The 24,168-nt window shown below is 45.8% G+C and overlaps 1 protein-coding gene across 1 annotated transcript in view; it reads right to left on the bottom strand.

The window, feature by feature from the left end:
- Positions 1-278: 278 nt before the first annotated feature.
- The window catches only part of fam20cb (FAM20C golgi associated secretory pathway kinase b), a 49,060-nt gene continuing 25,170 nt past the window's right edge, over positions 279-24,168 (bottom strand). Inside the window, exons 4-10 of the mRNA XM_055651625.1 lie at positions 13,365-13,457; positions 13,159-13,274; positions 11,518-11,698; positions 10,002-10,111; positions 8,098-8,179; positions 3,209-3,268; positions 279-851 (exon numbers count right to left, since the gene is read on the bottom strand). Of these exons, the coding sequence (XP_055507600.1) occupies positions 599-851; positions 3,209-3,268; positions 8,098-8,179; positions 10,002-10,111; positions 11,518-11,698; positions 13,159-13,274; positions 13,365-13,457 (895 nt within the window). The 3' untranslated portion in view covers positions 279-598. The remainder of the gene's footprint in view (positions 852-3,208; positions 3,269-8,097; positions 8,180-10,001; positions 10,112-11,517; positions 11,699-13,158; positions 13,275-13,364; positions 13,458-24,168) is intronic.

Below are 24,168 nucleotides of genomic sequence, written 5' to 3'. Positions count from 1 at the left end.
CATTCTTGTCACTTATCTTCACGGGTCAGGTCAGTTTGCTTGAACCAATGCAGCTGACATTGAAGTTTTCGCAAGAATCCTGCTAATCATTTATTTATATACATATATATATATATATACATACATATATATATATATATACACATACATATATATATACATACATATATATATATACACACACACACACACACATACATACATATATATATGTATACATACATATATATACACATACATATATATACATATATATATATATATATATATATATATATATGTATACATATCTTTATATATTTAAAGATTTATATATTTTTAAGTCTTTTGCTTCTTCGGTTTTGAGGATTGCACAATTGTTCAATATTCACATCTTAGGATAGTGAGAATAAAAAGCAAATAAGTGCCTTAACTTAGAAACTTTTTAATTATAATAATCTGTGACGGATTCTCTACTTTACATATTTGGAAACAATTACATCTCTGTTCTGAATTCACTGAATTCAAAAAAAGTAACTTGGGTCACCAGTCTCTGCAAGACTCCCAAATCTCACTTGGAGGAGTAAAAAAAGGGAGAGAGGGTGTCGTGGTTCCTCGACTACCTGTCGGCGGAGGCAAAATTGGTTTTGAAGTCCACATCGTTTGCCACCACGCTGCCATGACCGTCTTTCTCCACACAGTCACTGACTGTCTTTAGAACGATCCTCACTCTCCTGTCCATTGCTTTTAAGTGGGCGTCGATGAGAATGGGCGAGAGCTTGTCGTTGAACAGAGATTCCGCCATTAACTCGCTCAGCTTGTATTCTTCTTTTGCCAGCAACTGCAGACGGAAGTAGGTTGATTGCTTGATTCTGTACAGGGTGGCAAAAGGGTGAGAGTGTTAGCTCATATTCATACGTTGTTGGAGCCAAATTAGGCCATTCGGCCCATCAAGTCTCCTCTGCCATGACTGATCTATCTTTCCCTCTCATCCCTATTCTCCGGTCTTCTCCCCAAAAATCCCAGACACTTGCACCTATCAAGAATCTATCCATCTCCACCTTAAAAATATCCATTGACTTGGCTGCCACAGCCATTTGTGGCAATGAATTCCACAGATTCAGCACCCGCTGACTAAATAAATTCTTCCTCAACTCTTTTCTAAAGGTATGTTCTTTTATTCTGAGGCTGTGCCCTCTGGTCCTAGACTCTCCCACTAGTGGAAACATCCTCTCCGCATCCACTCTATCTATTAATAGCCTTTAACTATTCGGTAAAGCACTATTTGGCTGTGAAGAGTTGTGCCCTCCCCTCCCTCCCTATCAATGAGGGAGCTATATTTTACTTTACGTTAAGACTTTAGAGATACAGCACGGAAACAGACCCTTTGGCGCACCGAGTCCGCGACGACCAGCGATCACTCTGTACACTGACACTATCCTACACACTAGGGACAATTTGCAATTTTTTACCGAAGCCAATTAACCTACAAACATGTACATCTTTGGAGTGTGGAAGGAAACCAGAGTTGCCCAGAGGAAACCCATTCGATCACAGGGAGAACGTACAAACTCCGTACAGACAGCGACCATGGTCAGGATCAATCCTGGGTCTCTGGTGCCTGTGAGGCAGCAGCTCTATCACTGTGCTACTGTGCCGCCCCTACAATAGAATCAGCAGAAGTACAAGATCGTTCACCTCTCTGAACGCTTGGCATGGAGGAGGTGTTTTAGCTTAGTCTAGTTTATGGGTTAGTTTATTGGTCTTGTTGTCACGTGTACCAAGGCACAGTGCAAAGCTGTTTGTTGCATGCTATCCAGTCAAGGAAAAGACTATCCCTGATTACAGTCAGACCCACCATAGTGTACGGATACAGGATAAAGGGAATAACGTTTAGTGCTTTGGCAGTGAATGGAGGGATGTGAATCACGTGCAGGCAGAGGAGATTAGTTTAGTTCATGATCATGCTCAGCATACATATTGTGGGCTGAAGGGCCAGTTCTTGTGCTGTACTGATCCATGTTCCATGTTCTATGTTCTGTTCTACATTATTTGTTCTCTGTTCCAAGTTGTATGTACTATGTTCCATGTTCTATGTAGTATGTTCCATGTTCTATGTGCTGTGTTCTATGTTCTATGTTCCATTTCCATGTTCTATGTACTATGTACTGTGTACCATATTCTATGTTCTAAAAAACTCTGCTCTTTTGTTTAAGGAGACTGTATTTCCAATTGGTGATGGGAACAGCTGATAGAGTTGCTGCCTTACAGCACTAGAGTTCGATCCCGACCTTGGGTGCCGTCTATGTGGAGTTTGCACGTTCTTCCCATTACTGCGTAGATTTCTTCCGGGTGCTCCGGTCTCCTCCCACATCCTAAAGACGTGCGGGTTTGTAGGTTAATTGGCCTCTGTAAAAATGGCCCTAGTGTGTAGGGAGTGGATGAGCAAGTGGGATAACGTAGAACTAATGTGAACAGGTGCTGAACGGTTGTCGTGGACTCAATGGGCTAAAGGGATTGTTCCCATGCTGTATCTCTAAACTAAATTAAACTAAACTAAAAAACTAAGCTCTTTTCTTCACCCTTCTTAATGTGTTCTGATCACACTCCATTACTGATCCAGAGTTTAAATCGCTTTAAATCGATGTAATTGTTTATACGTTGACATATAACATCAGCAATCATCACTGTCGGCTGAAGGGTCTGTTCCTGTTCTATGTCCCATCTCACACCTCCCACTGTGCACACAAACCTAAACCAGCTCCTCGACCAAACACACCATCTGGGTGCTCCGGTTTCCTCCCACATCCCTAAGACAAGTGGGTTTGCAGGTTAATTGGCCCTCTGTACATTGCCCTAGTGTGTAGGGAGTGGATGTGAGGTCAGGATCGAACCGGGGTCTCTGGCGCTGTGAGGCAGCAACTCTACCAGCAGTGCCACTGGGGTGCCGCAGGTATCTCCTCGTGTGGATCACATTGATAATATGTGAAACATCGTAAGATTTGTCCTCTTGGTTGTGGGTGCTAAATAACTCCACGCTTTGCACGGCTCTGCTGTGTTGGCACTGGGGGAATCAGTGTAGGTTGCTAGTGGGTACACACAAGAGAACCGATTATAGGGCAATGGGTTGACATTGATGTCTTTGCACGGGAGGGCTAGTAGTGATTCAGTGGGCCGAATGGCTCCTATTTTGATGCAATGGGAAAACACTCACACCCTCGGTACTCACCGACAACACTGACTTAGTGGCATCAGAATGGAAAGCTCATCATGAGAATGTTTACCAAACCTGTGGACAGGACAAAGAAAATATGTTAGGAAGAACCTTTCATGGTTGCAGGTAGCAAGCAAGAGTACTGTGTCTTACACATGGGTCTAGAAACAATCTTACCTCTTCCCATCCAACCTCATTCTTGGACGTGTTGCTTTTCCTGACTGACTTGAGGAGAATTTCCAGCAAATGTCTTTCCCCCCCCCCCCCAGTCAATAGTGCAGCCAACTCCTGGTTAATGAAAAAGACCTGGCAGGACCTGGTTCAGAATGCATTCACCTTTGATCTAGTTTTGCAGCCTTGGTCTGGGGTAAACAGTGACCAAGTCCAAACCATTTGGATAAGAATTTCAAACAATAATTTTTATCAGCACTCGCAAACACACTGAAAAGTACAGACTGAGTGAGTGAATAAACCACCTGGTATAACCTTGCTACATTGATGTATCTGATACTGCTGTTTAGACTTTGGACTTTATAGATACAGTGAGGGAACAGGTCCTTCAGCCCACCAGGTCCGTGCCAACCAGCGATCACACGCACACTGCCCTAAGGACAATTTTATAATGTTACAAAAGCCAATTAACGTCTTTTTGATGTGGGAGGAAACCGGAGCACCTGGAGGAAACACACATGGCCATAGGATGAACGTACAAACCCCATCTAGACGGGTCTCTGGTGCTGTAAGGCAGCAACTCTACCCACTGCACCAATGTGCCGACTCAAGTTTAGCTTGGAGATGCCTGATATGGGATTTGCTCCAACAGTGAACTAGCCCACAGACGCCACACTTGGTCGGGAATTTGCAAACCTTCATAGAAATATAGTCGCAGGGATGAGCCATTTAGTCCTTCGAAACAGCTCCATCATTCAACGGGATCAGTTATGAAACTCTATCTCAGCACCACCTAGTAATCGATATCTACTGTGAAGACACTAAGGAAATGAAGATATATAGAAGGTATAATATAAAAATATTGGGTGACACAGTGGTGGAGTTGCTGCCTTACAGCACCAGAGACCCGGGTTCAATTGTGACGGCAGGTGCTGTCTGTATGGAGTTTGTACATTCTCACTGTGACCATGTGGGTTTTCTGAGGGGTGCTCTGGTTTCCTCCCTCATTCTAAAGGCGTGCGGGATCGTAGGTTCCTTGGCTCTGTAAATTGTCCTTAGTGTGTAGGAAGTGTGGCCTTATGTATGGGGTGATTGCAGGGCGGCATGGACTCGGTGGGCTAAGCGCCTGATTCCACACTGTATCTCTAAACTAAAGTTAAAAAAAAGAAGTTCTATACTATTTAAGTTCTCATCACTGAGTTCTTACTATCTGATATTTCTATATCTGAGCTCAATATCTGATATCTTGATGTCTCAATATATACGTAGTTAGTGATACAGGAGTCCTTATCACCGAGTTTCCCTATATCTAGTGCTGTGTAAATGCCATGTGTAACAGTATCTGTTCTACTTATCAATTGTATGCACTGTAGATAACATTTATCTTCTACAGATGTGCCGTAGAGAGCATTTTATCGGGATGCGTCACAACAGGGTTTGGGAACAGCTCCATCCAAGATCGTAAGAATTGCAGAGAATTCAAACAAGAGGACATGACTTCAGAATTAAGGGACAGAAGTTTAGGGGCAACATGAGGGGGACCTTCTTTACTCAGAGAGTGGTAGCAGTGTGGAATGAGCTTACAGTGGAAGTGGTGGAGGCAGGTTCGTTGGTATCATTTAAAAATAAATTGGATAGGCATATGGATGAGAAGGGAATAGAGGGTTATGGTATGAGTGCAGGCAGGTGGGACTAAGGAAAAAAAAGTTGTTCGGCACGGACTTGTAGGGCCGAGATGGCCTGTTTCTGTGCTGTAATTGTTATATGGTTATATGGTTAATTTTGGATTAGCCCAGACCATCACACAAACCAACCTCCCTTCCACTGATTCCATCTACCCTTCACGCTGCCTCGGCAAGGCCAGCAGCATCATCAAAGACGAGACTCAACCTGGTCACTCCCTCTTCTCCCCTCTCCCATCAGGCAAGAGGTACAAAAGTGTGAAAACACACGCCTCCAGATTCAGGGACAGTTTCTTCCCTGCTGCTATCAAGCAACTGAACCATCCTGAGCTATCATCTACCTCATTGGAGACCATCGGACTATCTTTAATCGGACATTATCGTCCATTAAATGTTATTCACATAATTCCCTTTATCAATGTAGCAGTACCTTGTGGATGACTCAATTGTAATTATATATTGTCTTTCCGCTGACTGGATAGCACGCAACAAAAGATTTTCACTGTACCTCAGTACACGTGACAATAAACTAAACACAAACTACTTATTAATCGCTTATATCAAGGTTTATTTGTAAACCTCATTGCAAACACGTGGCATTAAGTAGATGGTGAATGAGAGAAAATAACAGGTTCACAGAAATGAGGTGGAATGATGCTAATGCCACAATTATAGACGAGATGTGTGAGACAGTCTACAAGTGGTGAATTGCTGCAATCAACAATCAACGCCGGCACTTCAGAAATATTAATTACATTTTCTCGTGAACATTTTTGCCAATGGTTTCCCTAAAAGCCCGAGTGAATTTACACTACGTCAGGTTGCATTTACAACTGCACTTATCTTTATAATTATTTAATTATGTAATTGCATATTGTAAACAGTTAAAATATAGAAACAAGGGACTGCAGTTGCTGGTTTGCACAAAGGAACACAAAGTGCTGGAGTAACTCAGCAGGTCCAGCAGCATCTCTGTAGAACATGGATAGGTGACATTTCGGGTCGGGACACTTCTTCAGACTAACGGAGAGAGTTTGAAACGTCACCTATCCATATCTTCCAGAGATGTTGTCTGACCCGTTGAGTTATTCCGGCACGTTGTGCCCTTCTGGGTACGCATTAGCATCTGCAATTCCCTGTTTCTGTGTTGGTAGGTGACATTTCAGATCAGGACCCTTCTTTATTCTCAGGGTCTTGACCCGAAATGTCATCCATCCTTGTTCCTGGAGATGCTGCCTGACTCGCTGAGTCTGAAGAAGAGTCTTGACCTGAAACATCACCGATCCATATCCTCCAGAGATGCTGCCTGACCCGCTGAGTTACCTCAGCACTTTGTGTTCTTTTGTAAACAATTAAGCCGTTCTATAATTTTACCGATGATGACACCTCTGGGTTTGTAAGGGCTTGGTACTGTCTTGAAGGAGAAGTGGGTTAGTGCAGTGAGTCAGTGCAGTCAGTCAAAAAGGCAGATTGTGGATTGTGTCATCTCGTTGAATTGTGACTTTGTTATTCAGTGTAAAATGTCTGCTTTCTGTTGTTAACTCATAATAGTTTGGGTGATATATTTTTCAAGAGACAACAAAGAAACTACATCCCAATGTATGTTCATGCACGATTATACATGTGTGTTTACAGCCAAACAATCACACACAGCTTGGTGGGGGAATAGCTTTAACAAGGGCGACACAGTGGCACAGCAGTTGTGTTGCTGCCTTACAGCACCAGAGGCCTGGGTTCGGTCCTGACCATGGGTGCTGACTGTACGGAGTTTGCACGTTCTCCCTGCAGCCCCATAGGTTTTCCCCAGGTGCTCCAGATTTCTCCCACATTCCAAAGATGTGCAGGTTAATTGGCTTCATTACTATTGTAAATTGTCCCTCGTGTGTTGGATTGTGTTAGTGTACAGTAGGGGGGTGATCGCTGGTAGGCAAAGACTCAGTGGGCTGAAGGGCCTGTTTCCGCGCTGTATCTCTAAACTAAACTCCGCCGGAGTTGTGGATCTCGCAGTCCGTCACACAGACCGGACAAGCCACCAAAGCGACACAAAGTGCTGGAGTAACTCAGCAGGTTCAGGCAGCATCTCTGGAGAACATAGATGGGCGACAATGTCGGGGCCCTTCCTCATCCCACCATCAAATCAACATACACCACACCATCACGATAAAGCAGCCAACATAATCAGACGTCTTTCTCACCCTGGCCATTCTCTCCTCTCCCGTCTGGAAGAAGATACAGAAACTTGAAAGCACGTACCACGAGACTCAGGAACAGCTTCTTCCACTTTGTTATCAGACTACTGAATAAGTGCGGGTGTTGTCCCGATCTTCCAACCTACCTCATTGTGGACTTTGGACCTTTTCTCTTGAACTGTTACACTACAATGCTACAAAGTTTATTCTGCACACTGGCTCTTGCCCTATCTGTTGTCCTTGTCTATGGCTCGGTTGTACTTATGCATAGTAAGATCTTGATTTAACTAAACACAAACACTTTTCACCGTATCGTGATCCATACGACAAAAATAAATTATACCAACACATATGTTGACCCACAGCGACATAATCAGATAAACACACGTGTTTACATGTTTGTTTACACTTAGGAAGACACAGCCACACAAACTACATGTTCAGATATATTCACACACATCATACACATGCTTGAACACATACAAAACGCACATATGCACACGAACAAACGCACACAAACACGTAAACACATGCACATCGACCCACACACATATGCACATATGCACGCACAACACACACATGCATGCACAACACACGCATACACATGTGCACATGCACATACAACACTCATGCACATATCCACACATGCATGGATGCACACACATTCTCTTGCACTTCTAATGCAGATAGTACACACACATATCAACATAAGCACGCACAACATATACACACACAAACACACATACACGCATTCACGCTCGCACTTGCACGCACACGTATACAAACACAGGCTCTCTTACGCTTCCAATCGGGAGCCAGTACATATAGACTGTGTATTAAAGGTCATATTCCCGCATCTTACCCTCTTCCGTTGTCCAGATGAATAATAAATGAATCGTTTCCAAACTTTTCAAAGGTTTCGTAATGGTGCCGGTCCATGTTACCTGCAGAGGAGGCAGCAGGGAATCAGTCAGTGACGATGTCTTCTCCCTCCACCCACTCATGGTCATGTGTGTGTGTGTGTGTGTGTGTGTGGGCGAGTGGATGGTGAGAGTTTGGATATGGCACCTCGGTCTTTCCACTGACTGGTTAGAACTCAACAAAATCTTTTCACTGCACCTCAGTACACATGACAATAAACTCAACTCAAACTCAAAACTCAAAATCCCTCTAAACCTTGAAGAAACATTGTGGGGGAAAAAGATTTAATAGGAACCTGAGCAGCAACTTTTTTCGGGTGGTAAGTATATGGAACGAGCTGTCGGAAGAGGCAGTTGAGGCAGGTACTGTCTCAACGTTTAAGAAACATTTCGACAGGTACATGAATGGGATAGGTTTAGAGGGATATGGGCCAAATGCAGGCAGGTGGGACATGTTGGTTGGCATGGGTAAGTTGGGCCGAAGGGCCTGTTTCCACGCTGTATGACCATATGACTCTAAACAAGGCAGTCCACCCGAAAGGTCTCCACCCGAAACATCACCTATTCCTTTTCTCCAGAGTTGCTGCCTGACCCGCTGAGTTACTCCAGCACTTTGTGTTTATCTTCGGTGTAAACCAGCATCTGTGGTTCTTACCTACACAAGGAACTGCAGATGCTGGTTTACACAAAAGGACAGAAAGTGCTGGAGTACCTCCAGCGGTTTGTGTCCCTCTAAACCGCTCCTATCTGCGTACCTGTCCAAATGTCTTTTAAAAGTTGTCATTCAAATGTCCGTCCAATTCCCCCCATCTGCCAAAAACTATGGAGGTGTGAGCCGGGAAAACGGATCCTCAAAGTTTCTGTTTGTTTGTAAAGCAGCCGGTATGCGGGATCTGGAAAACAAACATTCGGCCCGTCCACACTCCTCCTGGCTATACTGGCTGTGGACTCTCAGCTAATTCAGTCTGGGCGGGTGATTAGTCCTGGCCTCCACTGCCCGGCCGGTAGCCGTTACCAACCAAGCTGGAATACCATCTCACAAGGTGCCCAGAGAAGTTTTGGTTCATGTACGGGTTATGAGCGTTTGGCCGCTTAGAAGGATGAGTGGGGGGACCTCACTGAAACGTACCAAATAATGAAAAGCCCAGATAGAGTGGATGTGGAGAGGATGTTTCTACTAGTGGGAGAGTCTAGGACCCAAGGGCACAGCCTCAGAATAAAAGGAGATGAGGAGGAATTTCTTTAGCCAGAGGGTGGTGATCTATGGAATTCAATGCCACAGACGGCTGTGATGGCCAAATCATTCGGATGTTTTTAAAGTGGAAAGTAACAGTTTCTTGATTAGTAAGAGTGCCAAAGGTTATGGGGAGAAGATGGGAAAATGGGATTGAGAGGGAAAGATAGATCAGCCTTTGAAGCAGCACAGTGGCGCAGTGGTAAAGCAGCTGCCTCACTGTGCGGTCAGTACGTGTGCGGTCTGTATGGAATTTGTACGTTCTGCCTGTGACTGTTTATGTTTTCCCAGGGTGATCTGGTTTCCTCCCACACTCCAAAGATGTATGGGTTTGTCAGGACAATTGGCTGAGTAAAAATTGTAAATTGTCCCTACTGTGTAGGATAGTGCTAAAGTACAAGGGTGATCGCTGGTCAGCACGAACTTGGTGGGCCAAAGGGCCTCATGCCATGCTGTATCTCTAAAGTCGTAAAGTTTAAGGATTGAATGGTGGGAGTAGACTCGATGGGCCGAATGGCCTAATTCTGCTCCTATGACATGAGCTGACGAGGTGGGCCGAAAGGCCAGTTCCCCTGCTGTACCACCCCCCACGAGACGGAGAGCTGTTCTTACCCATGAGGAAGTCAAAGACAGTCATGTCGATGAGGTCGAGGAGCCGTGTGCCGGAGTTGTACGGAGCCGTCTGCTTCACCTCCTCACAGTAGTCAGGGTCCACCTCCCACCTGCACAGAGGGAACAGAAACCCTTCAACACCACGGCCAGTGACACCACGGCAGAGTTGCTGCCTCACAGCGCCAGAGACCCGGGTTCAATCCTGACCTCAGCTGCTGTCTGTACGGAGTTTGTACGTCCTCCCTGTGAACACGTGGGTTTCATCCAGGAGCTGCGGCATCCTTCCACGTTCCAAAGACATACAGGTTTGTCTGTTAATTGGCTTGTCTGAATTGTAAATTGTTCCCAGTGTGTAGGATAGTGTTATTGTACGGGGTGATCACAGGTCTGTGAGGACTCGATGGGCCGAAGGGCCTGTTTATGCACTGTATGTCTAAAGTCTAAAGTGTTACAAGGTACAGTAAAAAAAAAAATTCTTGCAGTCAGTGAAAACATATACACAATTACAATCAACTTTTCCAATGTATAGAACCAGGATAAAGGGAATAATATTTAATGCAAGATCATTTCCAATAAACCAACCTCATTTCTATTAACTCCACCTACACTTCACGCTGCCCCGCAAGGCCACCAGCATAATCAAGGACCAGTCTCACCCTGATCACTGCCTCTTCTCCTCTCTCCCATCAGAAAATGCACACCTCCAGATTCAGGGACAGTTCCTTCCCAGCTGTTATCAGGCAACTGAACCATCCGACCAACAACTAGAGAGTGGTCCTGAGCTACTATCTACCTCACTGGAGACCCTTGGACTATCGTTGATCAGACTTTATTTTGCATTAAACATTATTCACATGATTCCCTTTTTCCTGTATCTGTACACAGTGAATAGCTCTATTGTAATCACGTATAGTCTTTCCGCTGACTGGATAGCACACTATAAAAGTTTATCACTGTACCTCGGTACATGTGACAATAAACTAAACCCAAACTCAAACCATTGAATCACTGAATGATGTCCGAGCTGACTGCAATGACGATTAAGACTAATCTGCAGGTCTATCCCTGGCCTATTCCCCTCCATTCCAGGCCTGTTCATGTTTAGTTTAGAGATACAGCGCGGTAACAGGCCCTTTGGCCCACCGGGTCCGCGCCGACCAGCAATCCCCGCACATTAACACTATCCTACACCCATTAGGGACAATTTTTACATTTACCAAGCCAATTAACCTACAAACCTGTACGTCTTTGGAGTGTGGAAGGAAAACGAAAATCTCGGCGAAAACCCACGCAGATCACGAGGAGAGCGTACAAACTCCGTATAGACAGCACCCGTAGTCGGGATCGAACCTGGGTCTCCAGCGCTGGATTCACTGTATGGCAGCAACTCTACCGCTGCGCCACCGTGACCGCTTGTTGGTGCCTTGATGGTGGGTACGACGATCGTGTCTCCCAGTTTAACCCCTTTGGAAGATGCCCAGAGTGAACACAAGGTATCCCCAACCCCCAGACTTACTCTGCTCGCTTGCGCTTGTGGTAGGAACGTCGCCAGGGGTTCCTCCAGGTTTTCCGCCTGGCCAGGGCCAGGTCCGGGAGGAAGGCGGCCAGCGAGCCCTCGATCTGGTCTGGCTTCCCGCACAGCGCGTGCTCGGTGGAGCAGTAGTACGAGCACTCCCCGTAGAAGCAAATGTTGTTGGCTGCTCGGGGAGAGGAGGGGAAGGGGTAGGGATAGGGTGAGGGGGAGAGGGTGAGGGGATGGAGGGAGGAGGAGAGAGACAGAGAAAGGGTGACAGTCAGCTGGGTAATCAGAACGCTTGGTATGAATGAACATTTGTGTGTGTGTTGAGTTGGGGGGGAACACATCACTGGGTTTGGCAATTAGTATGGGGGATGGTACCATGGTGGCACGGTGGGGCAGTGGCAGAGTTGTTGTCCCACAGCGCCATGTTGTATGTTCTCCCTGTGACCTCGTTGGTTTACTCCGGGTGCCCCAGTTTCCTCCAACACTCCAAAGATGTGCAGGTTTCTAGGTTGGTAAGATGTAAAATTGTTCCTAGTGTTCGTAGGTTAGTGTATGCAGTGATCGCTGGTCGGCATGGACATGGTGGGCCGAAGGGCCTGTTTCCGTGCTGTATCTCCATAGTCTAAAGTCTAAAGGTAGGTCGTGGAGCCAAAGCTTGAGTTTTTGTTTTAGTTTTAGAGACACAGCGTGGAAACAGGCCCTTCGGCCCACCGGGTCCTAGCTGACCAACAGCCACCTGTAAACATAAGCTTTATCCTACACACTGGGGACAATTCACAGAAGCCAATTAATCTACAAACCTTTGGAATGATGGAAAACGGAGCCACCAGGGAAAACTCACGTGGTCACAAGGAGAACGTACAGACTCCGTACAGACAGCACCTATAGTCAGGATCGAACCTGGGTCTTTGGCCCTGCGATGCTGCAACTCTACCACTGTGCCACTGTGCCGCCCACTAGTCTCACCAGAGTCTAGAAAGGAGCAACTGTAGATGCGGGTTTCCCAAGGAAAGACACAAAATGCTGGAGTAACTGGCGACTCAGGCAGCATCCCTGGAGAACATGGATAGGTGATGTTTCGGGTCGGACTAAAGAAGGGTCCCCACCCGAAATATCACCTATCCACGTTCTCCTGAGATGCTGCCTGAGCTATTCCAGCATTTTGATCAGCAGAATCTTGTGGTCACCAAGAACCAAAGTCCACTGGTCTCCGTGTGGGTTCCCTCCGGGTGCTCTGGTTTCCTCCCACATCCCAAAGATGCGGTTTGTAGGATAATTGGCTTCTGTAAATTGTCGCTAGTGAGTTTGATGGAACTAGAGTGAATTGGTGATCGCTGGTCAGCATGGACTCAGTGCGCCTCTAAATTGCCCCTAATGTGTAGGGAGTGGATAAGAAAGTGGGATAACATAGAACTGGTGCGAGTGGGTGATCGATGGTCGGCGTGGAGTTGGTGGTCCTGTCTGCGCTGTATGTCTAAACAGGTCTAATTTCCTTGCCCTCACTTGGCACTAACAATGCCCACTGCCATGATGGTGGAGCAGGACTGTTAAAAGGCACAGGGCAGGAGCGGAGGGGGGGGGGGGGGGGGGGGGGGTGAGATTGGAGGGGCTTCCTCACCAAACACATTGGCCCACCTGGAGAGATGAAGAAGGTCCTCCAGAGCTTCTTGTCGTGCGTGACGTCACGGATCTCCCTTGTCATGTTGACCAGTCTTCCGGCCACTGGGGGCACCCGCCGGAAATCCAGGATCCTTGGAAGAGAAAGAGTTCCCCGTTGGTGAATGGTCAGGTCAAATGTAGGAATAAGGAACTCTCCTCCTCGCCTTGCCGAATGGCCTTACCTGTCCAAGTGGAAGGCAGCAATCTCCGAGTTGTGCCGCTCATAGTCGGAGAAGTAGAAGAAGTCTGGCGGAGTTTCCTGCTCCCTGGTTTGTCTGGAATAGACACGGTGGTTAAACAAGTCTGGCCTGGCTGTTACATGGAGCATGGTACAGAAGAAGGGTCCCAACCCAAAAGGTCACCCATACCTTTTCTCTAGAGATGCTGCCTCACCAGCTGAGTTACTCCAGCACTATGTGTGTATCTTTGGTATAAACCAGCGTCTGCAGTTCCTTTCTACACGTAGAGCAATATAGCACAGGAGCAGGCTTTTCGGCCCACAATGAATTTTTCACCCAGAGAGTTGTGAATTTATGGAATTCCCTGCCATTCTTTGCTTTGTTATCTCAGTAGATCATACCACACATATGAGTGCAAACAAACCATACATGATCATATCAGATATTACAAGAGAGAAAATAAGACCATGCAGAATAGATAAACAACATCATTGCACTATCTATTGTGCTTGAGTTTGATTTGTTTGGCTTTATATATAATATCTGATCTAATCGGCTAGCAAGCAAAACAAAGCTTTTCTTATAGTATTATCTGATCTGATCGCATGCCTTTCACTGTACCTCGGTGCACGTTACAATAATAAGCCTAGACCTCTACCTAAACCCAAGGCTCTATCTACATGCTTCTCAGACAAAGAGCGGAGGGATTTCTCCCGCTGATACTGCTTGGATGAATAACCAGTAATGATGTGTCAGAATGCAGATTTACGAAGAGAGTCTGGGGAATGATGCAAGGGTCCTTGTCACGGTTCTGAACAGCTCCGTAAGAGACGATTTACGGGCTGTTCGCAGGGTCAAGTTCAGAGATGGGCATCTGGTGCTGGCTGGAAGGTCAACAACTCGGTGAAAAACGCTCATTGGTCGGCCCAAACCTCATTGATCTCCCAGCAGAGCGAGATGTCCATCAGGGAATGTTGCCGACTGGCCCGCTCCAGACTGCAGGAGTACATGCTGAGGGACGCACTGAAGCTTAGTGCAGCCAATGCCAAGGCTTTGTGGGGTAGGACCACAGTCTAAGATCTTTCCACTGCTTGACATTGGGGGCAGAGTGTGGTGGAGATGCCCCTCAAACAGGGAAAGGGATATCACTCCAGGGGGGCAGATGAGTGGCAAGGGTGCCGGGTATAATGGTGGTTTTAGTGAACACTATCAAATACACTGCTAATTAATGTATGTATAGCCGCTGAGCATGTTAGAAGAGTTTTTGTTTTGAATATATTTGTGAAAGAAAAGAATGCATGTTTAGTTTATTGTCACGTGTACCGAGGTACAGTGAAAAACTTTTGTTGCCTGATAACCAGTCAGCGGAAAGGCAATACATGATTACAATTGAGCCATCCACAGTGTGCAGATATATATATGATAAAGAGAATAACATGAACGTGCAAGATAAAGTCCAGTAAAGAACGATCAAAGATAGTCCAAGAGTCTCCAATGAGGTATAGATAGTAGCTCAGGACTGCCATCTAGTGGTTGGGATGATGGTTCAGTTGCCTGTAGGAGAAAGATTGACTGTCTGATTCAATGGTGCCAGAATAATATTCTTGCTCCAAACATTGGCAAGACCAAGGAGTTGATTGTTGACTTTATTGACCTTTTGTCCGATCAATATTCACCCCTTAATCAATATCACTAACCTAGCAGCACCCACAGTGAGCTTTAGACTTTAGAGACAGGCCTTTCGGCCCACCGAGTCCGATCCGACCAGCGATCACCGCATATGCTAGCACTATCCCACACATAGGGGACGATTTACAATTTATACCTAAGCTAATTAACTCTCAAACCTGCATATCTTTGGAGTGTGGGAGGAAACCGGAGCACCCAGAGAAAACCCACCCAGTCACGGGGTAAATGTACAAACTCCATACAGACAGCACCCGAGGTCAGGATCGAACCCGGCAGCAGCTCAACTGCTGTGCTACTGTGCCGCTGTGAAGGTCTTCAGGGCAGGCTGAGACACTGAAGGATGTGCTGTAAATGCGCTGTAAATTTCTTAAATTGGAATAGGAGGCTGAAATGACTTTAGAAGCTACAATCTAGCAACTGCCCGTGAATGTTCTGTGTGGGTGGTTAGAGACACCAGGCAGGAATGTGCTGACTGTGCAGATTTCAACCAAGCCAGGATTTGGGGCCAGTGTGGTTATAATGAGATCTGCCCGTCTCCGGGGGAATCGGCTAGCCACCAGGCGGTGCTGTTGAGTCAGGCAAGGGTGGTCCTGGGGAGGAGGGGAGAAGGTAAGCAGTCTGACTGAATATATTGTACCGGGTCAGTCCGCCTTGTTCACAAGACCCTCAGAGCTGGAAGTGGCTGTGTGTATGGTGTAGTCGCTTCATGCCTATGCATCTGTTTCTATGCATGTATGAGTGTGGTTATGTATGAGTGACTGTGTGTCTGTGTGAATGAGTGTGAGTGTGAGTTGTTTGTATGTGAGTGTCTGTGTCTGTGAGAGAGAGAGTGCATAAAACACCCAGCTGGGGGAAGAGTGGGTCAAGCAGCATCTGTCAAAGTTTTGGGTTGAGACCCAGCAACAAATACATGTGTATCTTCTTGTGTGTGTATACACATGCATCTCTGTATGTGTGTATGTCCAAGTCTGTGCGTGTGAATGTGTATACGTTTGCAATGACATATGACCATCCGTGTGTCTCTATGTGAATGAGTCTGTGTGTATATGCATGTATGTATAAGTACATCTGTGAATGTGTGTGCCTGTGTCTAAGTACGACCGAATATGTTTATGTACGTATGGAAAAATGTTCCCAATGTTGGGCGAGTCCAGAACAGGGGCCACAGTCTTAGAATAAAGGGGAGGCCATTTAAGACTGAGGTGAGAAAAAACTTTTTCACCCAGAGAGTTGTGAATTTGCAGAATTCTCTGCCACAGAGGGCAATGGAGGCCAAATCACTGGATGGATTTAAGAGAGAGTTAGATAGAGCTCTAGGGGCTAATGGAATCAAGGGATATGGGGAGAAGGCAGGCACGGGTTATTGATTTGGGCCGATCGGCCATGATCACAATGAATGGTGGTGCTAGCTCGAAGGGCCGATTAGCCTCCTCCTCTATGTTTCTATGTATCTACAGTGCATTCAGAAAGTATTCAGACCCCTTCACCGTTTCCACATTTTGTTACATTACAGCCTTATTCTAAAATGGATTAAATTCATTTTTTTAATCATCAATCTACACACAATACCCCATAATATAAAAGCGAAAACAGATGTTTAGAAATTTTAGCAAAGTTATTCAAAATAAATAACTGAAATATCACATTTACATTAAGTATTCAGACCCTTTACTCAGTACTTTGTTCAGGCACCTTTGCCAGCGATTACATCCTCAAGTCTTCTTGGATATGACGCTACAGGCTTGGCACATCTGTATTTGGGTAATTTCTTCCATTCTTCTCTGCAGATCCTCTCGATCTCTGTCAGGTTGGATGGGGAGCGTCGATGCACAGCTATTTTCAGGCTCCTCCAGAGATGTTCAATCGGGTCACTCAAGGACATTCACAGACTTGCCACAAAGCCACTCCTGCGTTGTCTTGGCTGTGTGCTTTGGGTCGTTGTCCTGTTGGAAGGTGAACCTCTGCCCCAGTCTGAGGTCCTGAATGCTCTGGAGCAGGTTTGCATCAAGGATCTCTCTGTACTTTGCTCCGTTCATCTTTCCCTCAATCCTGACTAGTCTCCCAGTTCCTGCCGCTGAAAAACATCCCCACAGCATGATGCTGCCACCACCATGCTTCACTGTAGGTATAGTATTGGCCAGGTGATGAGCGGTGCCTGGTTTCCTCCAGACGTGACGCTTGGCATTCAGGCCAAAGAGTTCAATCTTGGTTTCATCAGACCAGAGAATCCTGTTTAGGTGCCTTTTGGCAAACTCCAAGCGGGCTGTCATGTGCCTTTTACTGAGGAGTGGCTTCCGTCTGGCCACTCTACCATAAAGGCCTGATTGGTGGAGTGCTGCAGATATAGTTGTCCTTCTGGAAGTTTCTCCCGTCTCCACAGAGGAACTCTGGAGCTCTGTCAGAGTGACCATTGGGTGACCAAGGCCCTTCTTGCCCGATTGTTCAATTTGGCCGGGCGACCAGCTCTATGAAGAGTCCTGGTGGTTTCAAAATTCTTCCATTTAAGAATGACGGAGGCCACTGTGCTCTTCAGGACCTGCAATCCTGCAGACATTTTTTATACCCTTCCCTAGATCTGTGTCTCGACACAATCCTGTCTCGGAGGTCTATGTACAATTTCTTCATCTTCATGGCTTGGTTTTTGCTCTGACATGCACTGTCAAATGCGGGACCTTATATAGACAGGTGTGTGCCTTTCCAAATCATGTCCAATCAATTTAATTTACCAATTGCGGACTCCAATCAAGTTGTAGAAACATCTCAAGGTTAATCAATGGAAACAGGATGCACCAAACCGCAATTGTGAGTGTCACAGCAAAGGGTCTGAATACTTATGTAAATGTGATATTTCAGTTATTTCTTGTCAATTACTTTGCAAAAATGCCTGTTTTCGCTTTTATATTATGAGGTATTGTGTGTAGATTGATGATAAAAAAAAAAATTTTAATCCATTTTAGAATAAGGCTGTAACGTAGCAAAATGTGGAAAAAGTGAAAGGGTCTGAATACTTTCTGTATGCACTGTATATATCTGTGCAAATCTGTATATAAGCATGTTTGTGTGTGTATTTATGTATGTCTGTCCTTATCTATGTATAACCAACCGTGTGCGTAAAAAGGAACTGCAGATGCTGGGATATTCCAAAGATAGACACAAAGTACTGGAGTAACTCAGAGGGTCAGGCAACATCTCTGGAGAAAAAAGATTGGTGACTTTTTGAGTCAGTTCTGAAGAAGGGTCCTGACCAGAAACATCACCTATCCTTTTTTCTCCAGAGAGGCTGCCTGACCCGCTGAGTTACTCCAGCACTTTGTGTCTCTCTTAAGTGTGTGTGTGTGTGTGTGTGTGTGTGTGTGTGTGTGTGTGTGTGTGTGTGTGTGTGTGTGTGTGTTATTGCACGCGTTTGTATGTGAGTGTGTGTACAAAATCATGAGAGGAATAGATCGGATAAATGCACAGAATCTCCTGCCCAGAGTTGGGCAATCGAGAACCAGAGGACGTAGGATTAAGGTGATGTGGAAAGATTTAATAGGAACCCGAGGGATAACTTATTTACACACAGGGTGGTGGGTGCATGGAATGAGCTGCCAGAGGAGGTAATTAAGGCTGGTACATTTGTAACGCTTAAGACACATTTAAACAGGTACATGGATAGGACAGGTATAGTTGGATATGGGCCATACGGGGACTGGTGTAGATGGAGCATGTCGGTCGGCATGGGCAAGTTGGGCTGAAGTATGACTACTCTGTATGACCCTATGACTTTATCACTGTAAAGTCAACAATAAGCTCCACAGTGGTCCTGATGTTGAGAGGAATATTGTTGTTCTGGCACCATTCGGTCAGACAGCTAATCTCTCTCCGACACTTTTTTCTCCAGGCTGTATGACTCTATCGGTGACACTTTGTGTCTGCCACTGGGCAGGTTTTCGCTGGGTCTTGTTTTTAAGCAGGAGGGCACGATTGGGAAATTGAAGTCAAACTGTTTGCATTGATAACAGCTGATAACACTGGAATAGTCTGTCCTCATGTTCCCAAGGTTCCTCACACTCGTTACAAAGTACAACCACAGTTATTTTCACCCACAGGGCCTTTCTCGTTCATCTCAGCACTTTTTAACGCCTGTGCCATTTAAAGGCCTGTGACATCGTGACTTTTAAAAGGCTTTTAGATAAGACATAGGAGCAGAAATGATCAGTCTGTAGAAGTGCCCTGACCCGAAATGTCACCTATCCATGTTCTCCAGAGATACTGCCTGATCCGCTGAGTTACTCCAGCACTCCGCGTCTTTTTTTGTAAACCGGCATCTGCAGTGCCCAGAGCGCTGAATTATTGGACTTTTGAGTGTAGCTGCCAGCTCTTCAGTGGATAAAAAATGCTATTTTAATCAAACTTTGCAGAAAAATTATACGAATATAAACGTTGATGCATTAGAAAAAGAGAAAGTGTGTCGTCACTAAAGTGTTATCTTTATGACAAATTTGCAGCACTTTAATTAAGCCACGCTGCGTGATCAATGGGGCCTTCAGATTGTCTTATGCAGGATAATAGGCGTTCATTCACAGAAATTCAATTAAATTATGCAAAATGCCTGGTATCCTGAAAGGTTTTATGAAATTCAAATGGTACATTGTTAAGCTGCTTGGAACTCCCCATAAACACCTTGGCTCAGTAAATTGTGCCTTCAATCAAGGGGATTAGCATCTTGCATAGCTGATTGTAATTGAAATGTTGGTTTGTCTTCCAGTGGCACCTTGGCCATCCATTCATTTACACCCAAAAGCTAGAAAGAGTGCAGGGATGGTTTTACGAGGAAGTTGCCAGGACTCGAGGGCCTGAGCTATAAGGGGAGTTTGGGCAGGCTAGGACTTGAGTGGGAAAGATAGATCAGCCATGATTGAATGGTGGAATAGATCTGATGGGCTGAATGGCCTCATTCTACTCCCGAGAACTTATGAACTTATGAACAGAGAGTTTGGGTTTGTGTTTATTGTTATTGGTTGACTACTGTCACCTGTACCGAGACGCAGTGAAAAATGTTGTTTTACGTGGTATCCAGGCAGATCATACTGCGCATGACTACAACATGCAACATAGGGAACAAACACAGTGCAGGATACGGTGCTGCAGCTGCAGCAAAAGGAAAAGTGCAAGAGGCGCAATGAGGTCGGTTGGGAAGTTGGGGATATATATTTATACTTAGCATACGAGAGTCTCAAGAAGGGTCCCAACCTGAAACGTCACCTATCGTTGTTCTCCAGAGATGCTGCCTGACCCGCTGAGGAACTGCAGCACTTTGTGTCTTTTTCTTTGTCTACCGGCACATGCATTTCCTTCTGTCAGTATGTGAACTCAACCCTGCTTCATGAAGTGGGTGATCAACACCTTTGTTTTTCTGATTTTGGAGCAAGGGCTCTGGGTTTAAATCGAGATCAAGATCTTTGGGCTTAAATATGGAGCGATGGCACTGGGCCTAAATCTAGAACAAGCATATTGGGTCTGAATGCGGATCAAGGGGTTGGTCCTAAATCTAGAACACGGGTATTAGGCATGAATGTGGAGAACGGGCACAGGGCCTAATTGTGGATCAAGGGCATTGGGTCTAAATCTAAAACTACGGAATGGGGCCTAAATCTAGAATACGGGCACTTGGCCTAAATCTAGAACACAAACCTTGAGCCTAAATCAAGAACAAGGGCACTGGGCCTAAATCTAGAACAAGAGCGCTGAGCCTAAATGTGGAGCCACACCAACAGGCCTGAACCTGCTTCTCGTGTTTTTGGAAACAGACAGCAGTATTTTGTCCTGCACTGATCTGAAGGATCTGATCCAATTTTTTTTTACCAGATGTTGTCTAATTGAAAACATGTGTGGTTGTAAAAGCTGTATCAAATTCAAAACTCACAGTGGCTGTGTCACTTTTTGAATGTTTACATTTTCTTATTATGTAAAACCATGCAATATAAAACGTCGGTCATGTCTTCACTTGAGGCCATGCGGCCCATGGTATCAGTGCTAGCTTTATGTAAGAACAATGCAAACTTGAAAACGATCGAGCTGTCAGAAATCTCCAGAGATTCACTGTCAATGCTGTGGACGGCTTGATTGTAATCGTATTGACTAGACAGCACGCAAAGTACATTTTTCCATCACCTCAGCGCACATGACAGTCATAAACTAAAGTTGTATGTGCCTTGGTTTTAATTTAGTTTACAAATACAGGTTAGTAACAGGCCCTTCAGCCCACCGAGTCCACGGCAATCAGTGATCACCCTGTACACTAGCGCTATCCTACGCACACTAGGAACAATTTACAGAAGCCTATTAACCTGCAAACTTGCACATCTTGGGAATGTGGAAGGAAACCCGAGCACCCAGAGAAAAACCACGCAGTCACAGGGAGAGCGTACAAACTCCGTACAGCCAGCACCCGAGGTCAGGGTCGAACCCATTAGATTACCACCTCCTTGTCTTGAAACTGTGCTCCCTTATCTCAGACTAGGTAAATTAGTCAGACCTGCTCACCTTGTCTAGGCCTCTTAGAGTTTTATTCATTTGGGTGGCACATTGGCACAGCAGCAGAGTTGCTGCCTTACAGAGCCAGAGATCAGGGTTCGATCCTGACTATGGGTGCTGTCTGTGTGGAGTTTGTACGTTCTCCCTGTGAGGGTGTGGGTTTTCTACAGGTGCTCTGGTTTCCTCTAACACTCCAATGTTGCGCAGGTTTGTAGGTTCTTCTTCTTGCGTGTGGCGTGCACAGCCTAAAGTTGTGGATCTAGGGTAGACATCCGGCATCAGTCATCCCCCACTTTTGCAGGTGATGGACTGTTCTTGCATGGAGGGTTAACTGGCCTCTATAAATTGTAAATTGTCCGTAGTGTGTAGCATAGAACTAGTGTACGGGGTGATCGCTGGTCGGCACGGGCTCGGTGGGCCGCAGGGCCTGTTTCCACGCTGTATCTCTAAACTAAAGTAAAGTAAATCTCCCCTCAGCATCTCTTGTTTGGCAGAAAGCAATGCTGGCCAGACGGTGTCTCCTGGTTAGTGTTGATCTGCATCCCAGGCAACATTCTTGGAAACCTCTCCATGCCATCACATCCTTCCTTAAATGCCTTGAGCCACACACGCCAGGTTGCCATGGCAACAGCCGTCCCCTGGCCAGTGGAGAAGTGAAGTGAACATTTTTTTCGGGCTCCCTTGGAGTCTGGAGGAACAGGTGCTTCCTTTGCAGCCCCAGACTACACTTAGTTTCCCCTTTTCTGAACTCCATCACAACTCACTCCATCAATCTGATGAAAGGTCAGACCCGACCCGAGACGTCATCTATCCATTTTCTCCAGAGATGCTACCTGACCCGCTGAGTTTAGACTTTAGAGATATAGTGCGGAAACAGGAGGCCCATTGGCACACCGAGTCCGTGCCGACTAGCGACCACCCCGTACACGAGCACTATCCCACACACTAACAACAATTTACACTTTGCAAAAGCCCATTCACCAACAAACCCACTCGTCTTTAGAGTTTAGTTTATTTTAGAGATACAGCACAGAAACAGGCCCTTCGGCCCAACGAGTCCGCACCTACCAGTGACTATCCCGTACACCAGCACGAGCACTATCCTATGCACCAGGGACAATTTACACTTTGAAGAAGTCAATCGACAAACCCGCACATCTTTGGAGTTTAGTTTAGTTCTGAGATACAGCATGGAAACAGGCCCTTCGGCCCACCAAGTCCACGCTAACCAACTATCACCCCGCACACCAGCACTATCCTATAAACAAGGGACAACTTCCAAGGACGTGCAGGTTTGTTGATTAATTGGGTTCGGTAAGATTGTAAATCGTTCCTAGTGTGTAGGATAATGCTAGTGTATGGGGTGATCGCTGGTCGGTGTGGACTCGGTGCACCGAAGGGCCTGCTTCCACACTATCTCTAAAGTCTAAAATTCACGGCTCGACTGGCTGTATCGTGGTCTGATTCGGTAATTCGAACGCTCAAGCACAAAGAAGGCTGCATAAACTCCTTCACAGATACTGAGCTCCCCACCATCAAGGGGACCTAGAAGAGGCACTGCCTCAAGAGAATAGCTAGTTTAGTTTAGAGATACAGCCCTTCAGCAACATCAACTATCGATCACCCATTCACACTGGTTCTCAGACAAGGCAGCACAGTTACGAGACATGGGACTGGTCAGTTAAAACCATGCACCGTAAGAACTTTCTTCTCACAGTTGATAATGAATCTCTGGCGATTTATGATGACTATGTCGTTTAGAAGTATATGTTTAGTTTAGAGATACAGCGTGCAAACAGGCCCTTCGGCCCACCGAGTCCATGCCGATCAGCGATCACCTCATACACTAGGATTATCCTATACACTAGGATCAATTTACAATTTACAGAAGCTAATTCTACATCAAGTTTAGACCAACCATCAACAACCTATTGTTTCATTAATTTAGGTTTAGTTAGAGATACAATGTTGGAACAGGCCCTTGATTTATATTATCCCATACTGTATCTCTCCGTGACTATGAGCCCTGGTCAATATCTCCCCCAGCTTATTGAACAAAACAACCCCAATGATGTCGGATGGAACTGCAGATTCAGCGGGTCAGGCAGTATCTCTGGAGGAAAGGAATAGGTGACGTTTCAGATCAAGACCCTTCTTATCCAATGATGTTGTCTTCTCACGATTGTGAGAGCTTGCTGTGCACTGAATGGGATTTACAGAGGTGGCTGTACTTCAAACAGGGTGGGGGGGAGGGGGGACGCCGAGAACAAAGGGAGACCCGACAGTGGGGTGGGGTGGGGGGACAGACTGCTGCCACGTGCAACGGCAAGCAGTAGATAGGACTGTTCGCTGAACTTTTGGTGACAACACATTTCACTGCACCTAGGTACATGTGGCAATAAAATATCATTGAATCATAAATATTTAATTATAGTCATAGTCACACAGCACGGAAACAGGCCGTTCAGCCCAGCTCGTCCCTGGTGACTAATATGCCCTGCTCACGGTCCACCCACTGACTTGCATTTGGCCCATATGTTAAGAGAAAAAATATGTTAAGAGAAAAAGATTAGTAAAGACACATTTGGATCCCTTGAAGGCA

The sequence above is a fragment of the Leucoraja erinacea genome, chromosome 20 (genome assembly GCF_028641065.1).
Source record: "Leucoraja erinacea ecotype New England chromosome 20, Leri_hhj_1, whole genome shotgun sequence".
NCBI classification, from domain to species: domain Eukaryota; kingdom Metazoa; phylum Chordata; class Chondrichthyes; order Rajiformes; family Rajidae; genus Leucoraja; species Leucoraja erinaceus.
Note: the sequence above shows the minus strand (reverse complement) of the source record. Positions and strands in the feature narration are given on the sequence as shown.